Source organism: Mirounga leonina, unplaced genomic scaffold (genome assembly GCF_011800145.1).
Source record: "Mirounga leonina isolate KUSES-001 unplaced genomic scaffold, KU_Mleo_1.0 Mir_93, whole genome shotgun sequence".
Lineage (NCBI taxonomy): Eukaryota > Metazoa > Chordata > Mammalia > Carnivora > Phocidae > Mirounga > Mirounga leonina.
In genome coordinates, this window is record NW_023270854.1 from 42998924 (window position 1) to 43016976 (window position 18053).

The following is an 18053-nucleotide window of genomic DNA, read 5'->3' on the forward strand; positions in this document are numbered from 1 at the left end:
CCCCTCTGTCAAATAAATTTAAAAAAAATCTTCAGTTAAGAAAAAGAAAGTGTCAGTGAGAAGACACTTCTCAAGAGGCTAGTATAGTGCCTGGTACCTAGTGGGTGTGAATGCTAGTTACCTTTCTGCCCTTGGTCTGCTCTGTGATTTTCATCATCCCTCACATTCCTGGCCCTCCACACTCATCTGTCTAGTCTGTTACCCTTTAACTCCGGCCTCGGAGCTTGGACTTGACTCACTCTCCTCGGTGACTGTCAAAGAGCGAGGCTTTGAAGTAAGTCTCACATGCTTGGAGTCGGAGCCTGTCTCTGAGTCCTCATAGATTTGGGACCAGGGACTTCGTTACTTGGGTTCTTTGAGATTCCAGATCTCAGCTCTTACACGGGGATACTAAAACTGGCGAACAGCGAACAGCGCTGATCAGAGGATTACGGGGGGACACGTGTGAGGCTGAGTATTCGAGTGTTGAATCAATCAAAACCACCACAGAGATACTACAAACGGGGCTAAGCTGGTGTGAGACAGAAAGGTAAAGCCTGAGCTATGAAGAGTCCCAGGAAATCTGCACTCTCCGTAAATGTCCGCATTAAATTGGAGAATTGCACATCATCAGAATTTAGGGGTTTGAAAACTACAAAGTCATTTGCCCAAACCTAAAATTTTGACACATTTCCACATTACAGTCAGCTTCTTTATTCCTGTCTCACTGGCTGATGTTAAAGCTGAAAATAGTTCTGAGGGCCCAAACCGTGCCCAGAGCCTCCTTCTTCACCAATGCTACTCTGCCCGTCTGAACGTGGACAGGCTGTTGTTCCAGAACATTCCCACAGGGCTGCCCTGCGAGCAAATCCACTCCTCCTCGCCTCACACCGTGGGGCCAGAGATAGGCAAACTTTTTCTGTAAAAGGCCTGATAGTAAGGCTTTGTAGGTCACATAGAGTTTCTGTGGCATATTCTTCTTCTTTGTTGTTATTGCTTCCAATACCCTTTACAAATGTAAAAGCCATTCTTTGAGAAAAATAGGAAATGGGTCCGACAGAGACCCACAGACCGTAGTTTGCCAACTCTAGACCACTGAAGGGAGGGAGGACTAGAGATTGGCTTTGAAACCGTGGTGAACTAACGCCTTTCTTTAAGGAAAACACATCGGCATCATTTTTTTAAATTATATTTTAATGTTAAAGACATTGTAGGAAAGGAAAAAGTCTTCCTTGACCCTCTCAGGGTCCCTGTCTGGGTCTGAAAATTAAACAAACGAAGACAGATGAACAGGGAAAAACATACTTATTGAACTTTTAAATGTTCCTGGGAGCCTCACAAGAGAATGAAGTCCCGAAGTGTCCAGGGTGGGAAGCTTTTATACCTTTTAGACAAAGAAACAATACATTTCTAAGAATTGACAAGACCAAAGGTTTGGGCGAGGGCTAGTAAATGGTGAAGAAGTAATGAGGGACATAAAGGTTAGTTTAATAAGGTTTGTTGGTACAGATCCCTTGGCCTCAAAGTCTCTGTCTCTGATGATAAGAATGTCTTCCCTCCTCCCGGTACAGGGAGGGGAACTTTCACGCGGGAGTTTTATGACCTGTTTCAAGGAAGAAGGGCAAGGATGAGGGGAGCTAGGGTGACCTTCCTACTCTGCTGGGGTTTTTTTGTTTGTTCGTTTGTTTTAATTCCTTCAACTTGAAATACCTAATACGCTAAGGTGCTCTACATTAGGGTAGTGGGTCTCAAACCCCACACTGAGTTAATACCTTTGCTGCCCTGGCATAGCTCTATCTTCTAGGCAGATTTTAGTCATTTTATAGTAGGGCCTTATCTCACTGCTGTTTTCCATTGGAAACTGATGAGAAACATAGGAAAGCAGATGGAGCACAGACTGTAGAAATGAAAAGCACAGAAGAAAGAGCTGTGTGAAAGAAATATTTAATCATAACATGAAAAACTCATAGTGGCAACTTTTCCATTATGTTAAATTTCACTCATTTCTATGCATTCTGGGTATGTGTTTAAAAACAAAGGTTGTAATTTTCCATCTTTATGCCCATCTACCATGGGTTTTTGATTTTGTCTTTTGCAGGATTATGACTTGAGCCAGCTGCAGCAGCCTGATACTGTGGAACCTGATGCCATCAAGCCTGTAGGAATCCGACGATTGGATGAGAGACCCATCCACGCCGAGCCCCAGTACCCGGTCCGATCTGCAGCCCCGCACCCTGGGGACATCGGGGACTTCATTAATGAGGTGCAAAGACAGGCTCACTCTCCTTATAAGGGCGTTTATTTTGTGCTAACCGTCAGCTGTACGTAACCATCAGACCACAGATTGCTTGGAGTACAGCTGTGTAGTTCGTTAAACACACTTGATTTTCTTGAGCTTATCTTCGTGTTAAAGCAAATGTGGCTTTAATAGTGGAGGACAGATATAATTGGTTTGATGGGCCAGAAAACAGATCTATCAATTAATATTCTGTATTTATAAATGACATTCATATACATTATCAGTATTAGTCACACTATTTCCAAAAGGCTTTTTTCCCTAGATTACAAGTGATAAATAGACTAACAATATTATAGTGTATTCTAATTTCACTTATTAGCACTGATGAATGTAATAATAGTTCATTTTCATTTTCCTCATACTGTATCCTTTGAATCCCACAAATGTTGAGAATTCAGTGCCTACCCAATGACTAGAGTTCCATCAAATAAGATTAATAGGAAGAGGAGCTAAATTAAATATTATGTAAGTGATTTAAATACTTGTCTAGTTGAGGAGTTTTAAAAGCTTCTGTAAGAGGCAGCTAATTCTCCGTTGAATATAACAGATATGATTTCCGTTGTCAAAATTATTATGGCATTCTTTTATTTCATTACTGACCACAAGTTCTGCTACATTTAATACTTACGTTTTGAAGTAAAATGATTTGTGCTGCTTATTTTGATCATGTCTATAGTTTTACTGCAATTCATCTTTTGAATTTTTAGTGTTAAATGTAAGAGAGCAAAACCTGTTGATGTCGACTGCGACTCTATGGCAGAACTCGCATTCTCTGGCCCTGTCCTGCCGTTCAGTATCTCTAAGACCAGAATAGGTCTCCGTGCACTACAAGGTGGAATACTTCTGTTATATATCTCCTGCCATCACGTGCTGATAAGACTCTTATTTCCCGGGCTTCCTTGTAGTCATATATTTTATATACATAATCAGTCTACTTTAGGTTTTTAAAAAGATGCAGTTATCGTTTGTGGGGAAAAAAAAAGATTTGAAACAAGGTTTGAGTATTTATTTCCCTTTACAACTCTTCATTACTGTCTATTCCTGAAATGCATGCTGCTTTCTGAACATATGCATTCACTTCTGTTAAACAGGTAATAGGTTAATTTGTTTTAGTCGTGGTTTGAAAGCAGATGGAAGGCAAAAGCAACAGAGTGCCAGTACTTCCTTCATCTACAGAAATATGCCCTGACTTTTCTAGTTATTTGTATAGAGAACTGGTTAGGAGATTTGCAGGAATTTTATTATCTATGACTAGATCTTTTTTGAATATTTAAGAGTGCCTGATGATTTTAGTTCTAATTTAGCATTTTGTTGTCATGAGAAATTGTTTCATTAGCTCTGTGGGTGTGGGACTTCGAGATAGAGTGAATCTTTTGAAGGGAAGTGCAGGAACTGGACTTTCTTAAAGCAAGAATTTTAGCTTCAGTGTCATTCAACAAATACTTAACTGAATGTTCCTGCCTGTCCCCAAAGCGTCAGTATTCTGTGGGGTTCCAGTCCATCCATAACACTGTTCTTTTCTCAGTGACAGAGGTCAAGTACTAGGCTTCATGTATAAGACTGTTGTCCCAATCTAACTCCTGCCCTCTTCCCCGTGACATTTCCTTCCAGGGCTGCAGCCCCACTGAACTATTTGCAATTCCTCAGAAGCATCCCAATTTTGACTATAATGTAATTTCTGCAAAGCCCTCACCTTCTTAGCCATCAATGAAACACCCACGTAGCCTTCAGATTCACCTCAAACACCCCCTTGTATGTGAGGTCTTCTTTGATCCCTCTGGGAAGAGTTCACAAGACACTTCCTTCATCTACACTGCATGATAATCCTGGCCACAGCGGTGTAACCATTGATATTTCTCTCTCCTGCATGAGTATGTGCCTGCTGTCCAGGGTGGGGGCAATTTCTTGTTCATCTTTGAGTAACCTCAGCATCCAGTATGTTGCCTCGTTCTTAGGTTTTGTTGTTTTAAGGAACCCGAGTGCTGTGGCAGATGTTTAGGGTCTAAAGCCATGAGTACCACCCGATTTGCAGTTGATCGGGCTTCATCGGGGCCCAAGTCTGGGGCCTTCACTCTACTGGAGCTGACTAAATTCAGAAAATGAAGATATTGGATGTTCTAAGTTGTGTTTTAGGATATGTTTTGTGTTTGTGTGTTTGTTCATTCATTTTTTTTTTTACAGGGACTGGATTTTCTTCAGTAGGTAGAGAAGCATATCTAGTTAATAAGATTCAGTTACCCAGCCCCTCAAATGCCACAATAGAAAGAGTTACAGTCACAATTTCCATTTGCAGTTTCCTTTTCCTAGAACAGTGCTCAGCCTAAAAAGTAGCTGGAGACCATAACGAACATGTTTCAGTACTTCTATGAAAAACTTGGTGCCAAACGACTGACTTGCAAATTAACTCCTAGAATGCAGTCAGTTCATAATTTGAGGATTGTCTGCACTGGCTAAAAATGGCTCATTTTGAAATGATCTTGAGCTTGGTTTAGGATCATTCATTCAGCAAATAACTATTGAACATCTCCTGTGTGTACATATTTGTACTAGTAATATGTAGAAAGAAAATAAATTAGACCTGGATTCTCTTTGTGTGTACTCCCACTTTGCTGCAAGCACGGTCTTTGTACCAGGCAAACATTCCGGTATCTGATGCCTTCCTTTGCCAGACTCCATTGGCTGTAATCCTTCCTTGGTTTTACAGTTTCATCTCAACGCCCCCTGCCCCCAAACCTGCATCTTACAGCCCAGGGACAGGGACTTGACTTGTGCCTCCCACGCTCAGCTCATAATTCCAAGTCAGTACCTGTTCCCATGCTATCCTCTCTGTGTAGAATGCCCTTCCCTCTTTTTCTAGACGTTAGTTCTTTCATTAAGTCTTTACCAACCCAAGGAGGGTCAGGCACACAGAGTTTGGGGTAGGCACCATCCAGTGACATTCCATTGTACCCAGGACTAACCTTCCTTCATAACTCCTATCTCAGGGTCCCCTTCTGCTGCCAAGGGAAGAGGTGCACATGTCCCTGGGGGGCAGTGTGGGGCCCACTGGTTTGGTGAGTACATGAATGCACCAAAGGATCACATTTGGAAATGTTTCCCCAAATGACTATGGAATCCATAATTCTGAATGGGATTGTAAGATGGAGAAATGTGGACGAGTTGGAAGACGAAACATTCACACTAGAAATGCCCTACATTTGGACATAGGAAGAAGGTCTACGGAGGTGAAGGTGTCACAGAAGAAACTAAAATGAGGGTCTAGGGATGAAATGGTCAGGTCTGTGGGAAAATTCAGAGGGTTGAAACTGTCAAAAGGCCTAAGTCAGCTAACATTCAAATACACCGTGTAGATTCTTCCATCTAAGACACCCATGGACTTACTCTTTCTGTAACTGGACAGATAAAAAATACATTCATGTAAGGTTTTAAAACAGTTGAGGACACCTAGAAAGAATTCAAGCATATTTTGTAAATACATGTAAAATGCAAACAGATTTCTTTATCCCCAGGTCTTATTTGATTTAGCACAGTACCGAATGTTCCAAAGGAAGAAGAGTATGGTGCAATTATAACTGGAGTGTTTTTATAATGTAAGGAATAAGTAAGCTCATGAGAACATTCTCTAGTTTGTTTATTTAAATAATCAATGAATGTTGCCTTGAATATCAAAAAATATATTTCTAGTCTGGTAGGTAGAGTAAAACAAATCACACATTTTTTTAATTTCGACTACCAAGTTTCATTCTATTTTGAGGCTTTCAAATATGACCTTCAGAGGGTGAAAAGTTAAAACAAATTAATTTAATCTCAGCCTGACAGTAGGTATTAGCATACCTCCAATAACTTTACTAATCCTATGTATTTCTTTATCTCAGAAATACAAAAACCAAGGACTTATTTCTGTTAAAAGACCAACTTTTGATTGATATTTAAAAACTTACGGGAAGTGCTTCTAGAATAACTTGCACAGAACTCCTAAAGCTTAGAACTTTTGCCTTTTTTCTCCTATTAAATGTATTTGTCCTCTTTAAAATATCTCTGTCCCATACATAGAGTAGTTGGGCATTTGTTTGAATTCAAATGCAGCTGCCTCACCTAATAGCTCTGTTCCCCTCTACAAAGTCAGGGTCCTTGGATTTAACCTCTTGGATATCCAGTTTTCATATGTATATATAAAATGAGACTAATAATAAAATCCTCTTTTAAGATTTCTGTAAGAACTGAATGAGATAATCCACATAAAGTGCTTGGTATAGTCCCCATCCCATAGTAAAATCTTACTTATTATGTGTCATATTAGTTATTAGTACAGATTACTGTTCTCTAATTGTAAATAAAACAAAATCCTCTCCTTCCAAAAAAATTTGCTTTAAGTAAAGTGAAATTCTCAGAAAGGGACATAGTAATGTTGGCGTTAAGTCACAAAATTCCACTGTAATGTAAACCTAGTATACTTTTATGTCCACATGTATTTTAAACCTAAATTCTAGCTTCTTCTGAAAGGAGTGTCTATAAATATGAGCAAGGTGGTGAGTGAGAACCAAAGCCCAGGAGAGGAGTACCAAGCTACCTTCTAGGATGCCCGCTGGGTATCAGGCACTGTAGTGAACAGTGGGATATGAAATGAATATCAACATCACTGGCAGAAAAGGGTGTCACAATCTAGTGTAACCAAAACATGACAATGAAAGTAAAGGAGACCATGAGAATGACTCCCAGTCATGATTGGAGGAAAAATCCATACAGTAGAAGTGATATTTTTAATGGGTTTTAAATGATGGATGGATGGATGAATGGATGGATGGATGGATGGATGGATATTAATAAAATGAGAAATTATGAGTGAGGAAGTTTCAAACAAAGGAAATCCCATTTTAGCTATCAGGAAATGAAGGTACAAATAACACAGGGTACACAAAAACATGACATTTTTAGATTTGGAGGGAATCTGGTGAAAAATTTAGTTGTGGTCGCTGGAGTAGAGAATAGCTGAAACGGAAAAGTTGCATGAACACTCCCAAGTTCACTGAATGCTCTGCTAAAGTTTTAACTTTATCCTGTAGGTTACCCAAACATCAGGCATTTGAGTAACGCCTTCTAGTTTTTTCCATGTCCACACACCTCATCTATTGTTCACTTGAACTTTTAATTTCATTTTTTAATAAAGGTAATTGTTTTAAAGTGCCCATGCACCAATTAAAAACCATCTTACCCATCCCCAGCGGAACCCCTCCCTTATCTGGGAAACACTGCAATAGGTGATGGGAGAGCAATCAGAGTTTTACTTGGGGGAGCGACTTCAAATAATGTCTGAGAGAGGAGCCACTAGTAGTTTGTATGAAAGAAAAAGGAATAGTAGTGGCGACCGGGAGACCAGTTAGAGAGGCTTTTGCTGTGGTCCAGGCAGGATATAAAGAGGGCCCGAACTAAGGCAGGTGGCGAGCTGATAAGACCTCTTTCCTCTTATATCCCTCATGTGTTCCCTCACTGAAGAATATGGGTTTTTATAGCTCCTCTAAAAGCATATCTCCATCCATAAAGCATAGGATCGGAAGTCTATAAATACAAGCTCAGCAAGAATTCAGCCAGAGCCACAGGCTTTTTCATTTTACAGAGACACCTCAAACTACAGAAAACAGTTCAGATTTATCCAGAGTTCAAGATCTGCCCTTCCAGGAAAGGCAAAACAGACACCTACTCTTCTAGATTTAGTTAAACCAGGTGGAGAAGAGAAACACATGCAACTCTAGTTGGTAGAGTTGATAACAGCACATACACTTCATGTGAAATAGTGTCCACACCTAAGAATAAAGGAATCCCATAAGGGAGGACCAGATGGGTACGTGGCCCACCGGCTTTCTCCTGCACATTCATTCTGCTTGTGTGCCTGTCATTTTCAGTCTCTCAGAACTTGACTAGGATCTTTTTAGAATTACCAAAATAGTACCCAGAATTTATATAATACCTCATCCACAAGAGTCGTATTTTATTCTCAGATAAAAATCTGTGCTATTCCAAGTGGAGGGGACTTAGGATACTTAACTTTCAGCCTAGAAAGATGGCTTGCCTAAGAGTTCTTGAAAAGTTCAGGGGTTTTTTTGCTCTTTTTTAATTATTTAAAACCTGAGACAGTGTGGAAGGGAGGGAGGAAGAAAGGAAGGAAGGGAGGAAACAGATTCAAAAATGACCAGGATGATCCAAAAACTGGGGCAGGAGCTAAAAGAAATTTAGAAGAAATGAATATATTTTAGAATCTTCATAGTGAGTAGGGGACTAGGTTATCAGCAGTGTTAACGCTTATTTTAAAGCATTGAATTAGGGGGCTTAGACATGCGATGAAGGGGCTCGGGTCCTTTTATACACCAGTGAAGACCAGACAGCTTCCCCCGTTCATCCTTAAGTCGTAGTGAACACAGGCCATTGCTTCCTCTCCACTGAATCCAGACACACTTAACACCCTGCCACTGACTCTTTAGAACTAATTTTAGTCTTAACCTTTCCATATTTCCAGTTTGGTGCTCACACCATAAAGACTGGGCAGGGCTCTGCATGTATTTCTATTTAAATTTCGAATCATAATAAAAGCAGATGACCTGAACATGGTGACCTCGGTCATTGGCTCTGTTCTGCACATTGGAAAGCAGTTTCATTTAAGGTCATAATGAAAACTTAATGCAGGTACACCCTGCTTTTCAAACATCCGTCTGCATTCCACCACTTTACTGCTATGGAAGACCTACATCAGTGCTTGGTTTCACCAAGGAAATCCAAAGACAGGTTCTGCTTTAAAAAAAAAAAAAAAAAAAAGATGGTAAGTGAAAAATAGCGCACAGCCTTTGTCTTGCAGGGAGCTGTTAGAGAGGCAGCACGCACCCCAGGCCGCGGGAGTGATCCGCCGGGCTCCTTCCCCAGAACTACCCTCAGCTCCTCAGCATCCAGCTGCATAGCTTTGAACTGCGGCTGTGAGCACCTCTGCTTCATCTCCATTTATCGTGTGCATCTGTTAGCAACATGTGTTGTAAGCACCAGAAAAGCCTCAGAGCCATTATTTTTGGGGTCTGGGAATGCTCAAAAAGATGTCCTGTATAAATGAATGGTAATTGCTTCTTTGCGTTCTGCCATTTCAGCTTTCGGAAGGTTTCATCTTCATGAACACCCTACTTTCTGATAGCCCAGGAAACCTGCATTTGTCTTCAGAAACCTGTTCTCCTTACCAGGATTTTCTTTGTCTTCTTGATTTCCCCTCAGATCTTTTCGGGTCTGGTTCTTGTATGGACCCAAGTTAACCCACGCTGAACTAAAAGAATCTCCTATTGCTTATGTTTGCAGTTGTTAGTAGGGAAAAGGAAAAAGGGCCCATGCTAACATTTGAATATAAACTCCATGAGGGCAGGTGTTGGGTCTAGCTTCTTAATAGCTGTGTCCCCACCACTAAGCAGAATACATGGTAATATACATACTCAATAATTACATCTTGAATTGAGTAAATAAACACAGAAGGTGCGTTGTTTGATTTTTACCAGCTAAGACTACAGTAGCTGACAACTCCCCAAGTATTGTTGGCTTATAATAACAAAGGTTTACTTCTTGTCCAAATCCTGTGTTCACTCTGGGCTGGCAATGGCTGGGTCCTCATGTCTTCTGTGTTTCAGGATCCAGGCAGGAGGAAAACTGCCAGCTGGGGCAGTCCATTGTCCTGGGAGAGGGGGCAAGAAGGGACTGGTGGACAGAGGTCTTACAGAGTCTTCTCTACATTGCTGCTGACGTTGTGTTGGCCAAAGCCAGCCCATAGCCAAGCCTGACAGTGGGTTTAGAAAGTAAACTCTGGCTCCAGGGAGGTATTTGTGGTAGTGTGGGCATCTGACCCACCTACAAGGAAAGGATAGTGCATCATTGAGGACAGTAACACGGTCTACCACAGAAAGGAATTATGACTTCTGAGAAATTGTAGTTTGTGATTTTCAGCCTTAGCAAAATTGCCTGGTAGCTTATTCTATAAATATGATAAATAAAATCCTTTCTAAAAATTATTTATGTTTTATACATTGAAGTAGTTTGCAGAAAACATGCTTTATTTTATTTTACACTGGCTTTTCTGGTTATACGTAGTCCAACCAGACATGAGGGAAAGTGGTGTTTAATTAAATGGTTAGGATGGTTGGTAAGAGAGACTTTGGGATGAGAGAACTGATAGTGTGTACTTTTCTCTCTTGTTTTTGATGGCAGTCAAGCAGCTGCCATTTTGTTGCTTAAAATATTATGTCTCCACATTTATTTTTCTTTCTTCAAGTTCCAAAGCAAGACATTTTTAACAAAGCTTTAAAGGTTTTTTTTTAGACAAATATTCATTGAGTGCCAACAGGGCAGATACGGTGATGAGCCCATGGTGCCTTTATCCTTCTTTTTCCTTCCAAATTTAGGTCAAATATGCCACTTCCTCCTTGAACTCCTAGCTCTCAGTGCTAATCTGGATTTTTTTTTTTTTTTTTGGCATTCTGATGATTTTTGCCTAGACTTTGTAGTTTTATTATTTATTTATCATTTATTTCACACTATACTATAATAATGCCTTTTACACTAGATTACAAAGGGCAAAGACCATATGGCACTCTTATATATCCCTGCATTTGCCTGGCTTGTATAATTCCTGTTCAACCTGTTCACTGTCAGAATCCTTTGACTCTGACTCTGGATTAGCGTCCACGTGTATAACATGATTTCCTAGCCCTTTGTATTATTTCATGTAACTTATTCCAGCAGTAATTACTCACTCAGTGCACTGTCATATAGATGGATTACCAGACTTCGAGATCCTTCCTTCTCAGCCTCAAGCAGTTGGCCACTCATTTCTGCCACCTGTCAAGCACATTCTCCACAATCAACTCCCCTCCCACTGTATGTCTTGGCCTCACTGAGCTAGACTTCCTTGGGCTCTTTCCTGCAGAGGAAAGACCTAAGTGCGTTTTTGTCCAACGTTCAAACATGGTGATAACCCCAATTTCTGTGGTTGAAAATGTTGTGGTCTGCGGGTGGAAACTTATAAACATGGGACCCCTGGGATCTGCGTGTCGTTTGCCGATTGTAACCCTCTCTCCATTCTTTCTTTGTCTTTCCATTGTAGGGCCTTAAAGCTGCTGACAATGATCCCACAGCTCCGCCATATGACTCCCTCTTAGTCTTTGACTATGAAGGCAGTGGGTCCACTGCTGGGTCCCTGAGCTCCCTTAATTCCTCAAGTAGCGGCGGTGAGCAGGACTATGACTATCTGAATGACTGGGGGCCACGCTTCAAGAAACTTGCTGACATGTATGGTGGAGGTGATGAGTGAACTTCAGGGTGAACTTGGTTTTTGGACAAGTACAAACAATTTCAACTGATATTCCCAAAAAGCATTCAGAAGCTAGGCTTTAACTTTGTAGTCTACTAGCACAGTGCTTGCTGGAGGCTTTGGCATAGGCTGCAAACCAATTTGGGCTCAGAGGGAATATCAGTGATCCAATACTGTTTGGAAAAAACACTGAGCTCAGTTACACTTGAATTTTACAGTACAGAAGCACTGGGATTTTATGTGCCTTTTTGTACCTTTTTCAGATTGGAATTAGTTTTATGTTTAAGGCTTTAATGGTACTGATTTCTGAAACGATAAGTAAAAGACAAAATATTTTGTGGTGGGAGCAGTAAGTTAAACCATGATATGCTTCAATACGCTTTTGTTACATTGCATTTGCTTTTATTAAAACACAGAATTAAACACACAAAAAACAAAAACTCATGGAGCGATTTTATTATCTTGGGGGATGAGACCATGAGATTGGAAAATGTACATTACTTCTAGTTTTAGACTTTAGTTTTCTTTTTTCACTAAAATCTTAAAACTTACGCAGCTGGTTGCAAATAAAGGGAGTTTTCATATCACCAATTTGTAGCAAAATTGAATTTTTTCATAAACTAGAATGTTAGATACATTTTGGTCTTAATCCATGTACACTTTTTTTATTTACTGTATTTTTTCCACTTCACTGTAAAAATGGTATGTGTACATAATGTTTTATGGGCATAGTCTATGGAGAAGTGCAGAAACTTCAGAACATGTGTATGTATTATTTGGACTATGGATTCAGGTTTTTTGCATGTTTATATCTTTCGTTATGGATAAAGTATTTACAAAACAAAGTGACATTTGATTCAATTGTTGAGCTGTAGTTAGAATACTCAATTTTTAATTTTTTAATTTTTTTTTATTTTTTATTTTCTTTTTTGTTTGGGGAGGGAGAAAAGTTCTTAGCACAAATGTTTTACATAATTTGTACCAAAAAAAAAAAAAAAAAGAAAAGAAAGAAAGAAAAGAAAGGGGTGGCCTGACACTGGAGGCATTACTAAGTGTGTGTTTTTAAAAAAAAAAAATGAAAAAAAAAAACCAAGCTTTTAAATTGGAGAGACTTCTGACCAGCTTTGCCTCTGTATTGTGTACCAGAATATAAATGATACACCTCTGACCCCAGCGTTCTGAATAAAATGCTAATTTTGGATCTGGTGACTGGTTTGAACTTTTTCTTTTCTACTTGAGCTGCTATAATTTGTCGCAAAAATCCCAAGTAAAGGAGTTCTGTGGAGAACAACAGTTTTACCAAAGTATGTATTTGTTCTTGTACCACTCGCCATCGAAACCCTTAGCAGGGCAGCCGTGTCCAGTGAGTGACAGAGGGAATCACCGTGGATCTTAACTGCACGGAAGAAAAACATCAGGGAGAGACTATGCTGTTGGCTTACAAGTGATGTTCGTAACTTCAGTGAACTCTGTATACTTCTTAATATCACGTATGCTTTCATTCCTTTCTGCTCAAGCTTGTGGTCACAGTGACTGTAACGGGCCTTTCCTGTTAGAGCACCAGCGTTAGGAAAACCGTGGTAAAAAAAAGTTACAGGACTGGCCCTGAAAACCTAGCATCTCAGGTAATTCATTGAAGCCATTTTCTGTACTTAGTGAACTATACCCTGGTACTTCTGTTCATTTACCATTTTTTTTCTGGCTTCATTGAGGTAGAATTGATAAAGTTGTATATATTTAAGAACCACACTATGATGATTTGATATATGGATACGTTATGAAATGATTTCCACAGTCAAGTTAATGAACACATCCATCACCTCACATAGTCATCTTTGTGTGTGTGTGTGTGTAAGATCAAATCTCGTAGCAAATTTTAAGTATACAGAACAATATTAGCCTTATATAGTCACAGAGAACCAAAAAGGGAAATGATCCTACTACATTTTGTAAAATTATGAATGCATCCCACTATGATTCAGAAGTGAATTTTAAGAGACTTGAGGAAAGTTTCACTGTATTTTCTATTTGCTCAGTGATGATTATCACACTGTATTGTACTGTACAGTTCAAAAAAACATTTATACAATATACCTCCTCCAATTAGCTCTGTGCCTTTTTGCTTAACATAAAGATTATTTTATATTAGGGAAATTCACTTTTCTATTGATTCACTCTGAAAGCAATACTTTCTTGTTACTTTTCTAATCATTAAATGCCAGAGGTTGCCTCTGGGAATTTCCATAATGAAACTTACTAAATTTGCTAATTTAGTCTAATTTAGTGTGGTCTTTTTAAAAATGGATTCTTAGTCTGTACCACTCTGCTGCTCTAAAATGAATACTGAACTATTTTTCTTAATTCAAACGCAGAACTTAAATTTGCCTCATTTAGGTAAACACTCTCCCAATTATTTACTTATTGTTGACATAGAGTCACAGATTGTATCTAATATGTATATACATTCTAAGCATTAATAATAAGCATTCCATACACGCACAATCAGTAAATACTAGAAACAATATTTTTCAAAACTTCCCCTTTTTGCTAGAAGTCATACATGACTCTATTTCCTTTGTGAAGACACTTTTCAAAACAAACAAAAAGAAACCAATAAAAAGTGGAAGCTCCACCCCTACCCTGATAAAGGGTAACTTTCGTTAGCTCTTTGATGTGTAATTTCTAGTCTTTTCTAATAAGTATCTTTACACACACATTTCCATTAAGATTCTATTGTGTTTGGTTTTCATGAAAGTGGGATTGTGTACTACATATTTTCTGTAACTTGCCTTTTTCATTAAGCCATGTGCCTTGGAAAATTTTCCATATTAGCATATATGGCATATATATATATATTTGCTGTTTAGTATTCCTTAATATGGACATACGGTTAACTTAGCCATTTCCTAAGTAATCTATCGTTTCCAAGTTTTTTCACTCCTGAAAACAATGCTACAATTAACATTCTTTGCCATACCTCTTTGCATGGGGTATTTCTGTAAATGAGATGCTTGGAGATGGAATTGCTGGATTAAAAAATGTGGAGAGAAATGAATTAAATATGACCAAAATTATAAGTATTTTAATGTCGTTTCAAATTGACTTTTAGCTAAAAGTAGATGAGGTTTTCTAAAAGACAGCAACTCCTTCTTTTGGCAAGAGGATTTTATGTGGCTCAAAATAGTAACCACAAAATGTAAGACAATCTAACCAAGGCCTTATTCTTTTTCTTTGGAAGGTAGTCTTTGAGTTGGGCAACTGTGCTAGTTTCAAGTACTCTGAAATGACTGTCACCACGTGATGTAGTAAAACCTTGAAAACCATATTTGTGAACGTGGTTTATGGACCCCATCCAGAAACATGTTTCCTAGGTTGCTACTAGTGATTTGGATCTCTTCGGCAACATTACAAAAAAATTAAAAAATGTACAGAGTGCTAAAATCTCTGTGTAGTGGGTTGTTTTCCGTGATAAAATATGTGCATTTTACCTTTTAATGAGACAGTCAAGTTGCCCTAATAAAGACTAAACCAATTGACATCCCACCAACACTGTGTGCAAAAACCTGTGGACCTTCATCCTCAGCAATCTTGGACATTACACTATGTTTAAAAGTTTTACCACTATGATGAGCAGTAAGAGATATCTCAAGCTAATTATGACTTTCCTGATTACTAATGAGACAGAGTGGTGATTTTTTTTTCTTATGTGTATTAGCCATTTGTGTTTCTTTGAACTGCCTATTTTTATTTCCCTATTGAATTACTTGGCTTTTCCAATTAATTACTAAGACCTTGTTAAATGCATTCTTTTTTCCTGGTCTTTTGCTAATCTTGTAAATTTGTCTATGGTGTTTTTACTTACTGAAATTTTTGTTTTATGTGGTTTACTCTCAGTATTTTCAACTGTAGATTTTTGAGAAGGTCTTCCCACCTGTAAATTAGAAGTTATTATCCTATATTTTTGGGTTTTTTTTATTGTTTTGCATTTATTCAGCTCTTTAATTCATCTATTGAGATGATCATATGTTTTTTTTCTCTTATTGATGTGATGTATCATGTAAATTGATTTGCAAATATTGAACCACCATTACATCTCAGCACTAAATCCCACTTGATCGTGATCATAATTTATTCTTTTAATGGGCTGATGGATTTGATTTGCTGCTATTTTACTTGGAATTATAACTCATATGTGATTTTCTTATACTTTTCTGTTTTTTAATGTTCTTGCTCGGTTTTAGTCTGAGATTTATACTAGCCTCAAAAAATTAGTGAGACTGCCATTTTTTTCTGTGCTCAAATTGCTCATATAAACTGGGATTATCTATTCATAAAAATTTGTTAGAATTCTCCTACAATTTTACTATTGTGATTATATGCTTTCCCCCAATAGGAATTGGTGTATTCAGGCATTATGCTTTTTTTAACCAATTTTCACAATTTACATCTTCCTGAAAAATTGTGTATTTTATGTAGCTTCTAAAAAATTTATTGATAGAACGTATTTTGAAGATGTTGTATAACTTATGTTTCCCTTTTTCCCTTTTTTCTTTTGTTTTTCCCCCCTTTTTTCTTCAGCAGAGCAGTTAAAAGTGTCTATTTATTATTCTGTTAAAAGAACTAGCTGTTTTATTTATTGATATAGAATATTTTCTCATTTGCTTAGAGGGCACACATTTTTCTAACTCTATAACTTTTGTTTTTCAAATAATCGGTGTTTTACTAATTTTTGATTTATCAGTTCCTGAGAGAGGTTTACTGACATTTCTCACTGGTGTTTTGGATTTGTGTATTTCCAGGCCATATTGATATGTGCTTAAAACTGTTCTATCCTCAAGTTTGGACTGTTGCTTTTATCAATGGGAAATATCTTGCTTGGCAACCTCTAGTGCTTTTGGCTCTAAAATCCATTTTGTCTGATATGAATATTTGTGTAGCCATGTCTGTCTTTCTTTTTCTTTTTTTAGCATTTGCCTGAGGAAGCTTGGTCCACCTCTTTATTGAAGACTTTTGGATAATATTGCCTTTTATATCTCTGTAAACAACATATTAATTAAAATATTTTATTTCACTGCCATTTTCAAACAGGCAGAAAACATCAATCTTCCATAATGATTTGGTTTTTGCAATTCACTGTCTTTGCACTTAGTGACCTCCATTCATGTATTTTTAGAGTGACAGTGAACTGGGCATGTGAGGAGTCACTCTCAGTAATCGCTCACATGGCTTTTGGGGTATCTCCCAACCACCAGCATGTGAATTAACCTCAATGATGTAAAGAATAGAAAAGGCACTAAAAAGCCATGTTTCTCCCCCCCCCATTTTACCTCATAGCTTTACAGTTGTTTATTTAAAATCCACTGTATTATTTTTCTTTGTTAGGAGAATAAAAGTATCATTTTCATATTTAAAGGAAAAACTGGAAGACCTAAGCTAAGAGATTCATACTATCCTCAACTCATTCAGAATGATAGTGACATAAAACAAATATAAAACACCTACTGGTGTTTCACCATGTGTTCAACAACAAACAAACAAAAACCCTCCTTCCTAGGAAAATACAATTTGATTGACCCCCGTTAAGAAGGCATTTGAAGGGCGGGCAGCAAGACTGTTTCTCTTTCTTTTTCTTGATGCTGCAAATTCAGTCTTACTATAGATACTACTTTTAAATTGATCATTAGCGCTTCTGCAAGATTGATAATAAAAGTTCTTATATTACCATTTTTCTCTGTTTATTAGCCAGTCTGATTAAGAGGTCAGTGGGTGGAAGAAGAGATGATGGATACTTCAACAGCTGAAATGAGTTTGGGAGAGATTATTTGTAGATACAAAGTAATTTAGATTCTCTTAATTTCTCTTACAACAAATGATTGTGCTGACTATAAGCATAGCTTAAAGTTGGAGAATATATTCACTCTCTATGGGTTGTTTTAGCAAAAGAGGTGCACTAAGAGTTATGATAATGATTATTTTAAGTGTCTACTCTTAGATGGGGTTGGGGTGGGGTGGAGCAGGTCCCTCAAAGAAAAACATTTTTGTGAATCAGAAATGTAACGGTGGACAGATATTTTTGAGGTGTTCAATTTCTCCAGAACCAATATATACTTAATATATTGGATTCATTTATTCCATTTTTTATAGTTTGAACATGTTGATCTCAAAAATGATTCTTAAAAGGATTTACATATTTAGGGAGGTATGGTGAACTTAATTACTAAATGGCTGTCTGCTCCTACAGTAATTTGTTTCTTGATCTTTCTCTGTAACTAACACACTTGGAATAAGAAACCTTAAGTTTAAGGTTTTGGCTCTAAAATCCAAATGTTGACTTTTATTTTCTGCATCATTATATAGACATTTGTCAGCAACAGTTTATTTTTTTCAGTTTCTACTTCTTAGGAAAGCTAGTTTCCCTGGCAGAATTTTAGAGTTTGTTGCCTTTTT

General features: G+C 38.0%; 1 protein-coding gene across 1 annotated transcript in view; it reads left to right on the plus strand.

Annotated features, from left to right (window-relative positions):
* CDH2 (cadherin 2) overlaps positions 1-12807 on the plus strand; it is a 209055-nt gene extending 196248 nt beyond the window's left edge. The window contains exons 15-16 of the mRNA XM_034995826.1: positions 2078-2242; positions 11400-12807. Coding sequence (XP_034851717.1) covers positions 2078-2242; positions 11400-11606 — 372 coding nt within the window. The 3' untranslated portion in view covers positions 11607-12807. The remainder of the gene's footprint in view (positions 1-2077; positions 2243-11399) is intronic.
* Positions 12808-18053: the final 5246 nt, after the last annotated feature.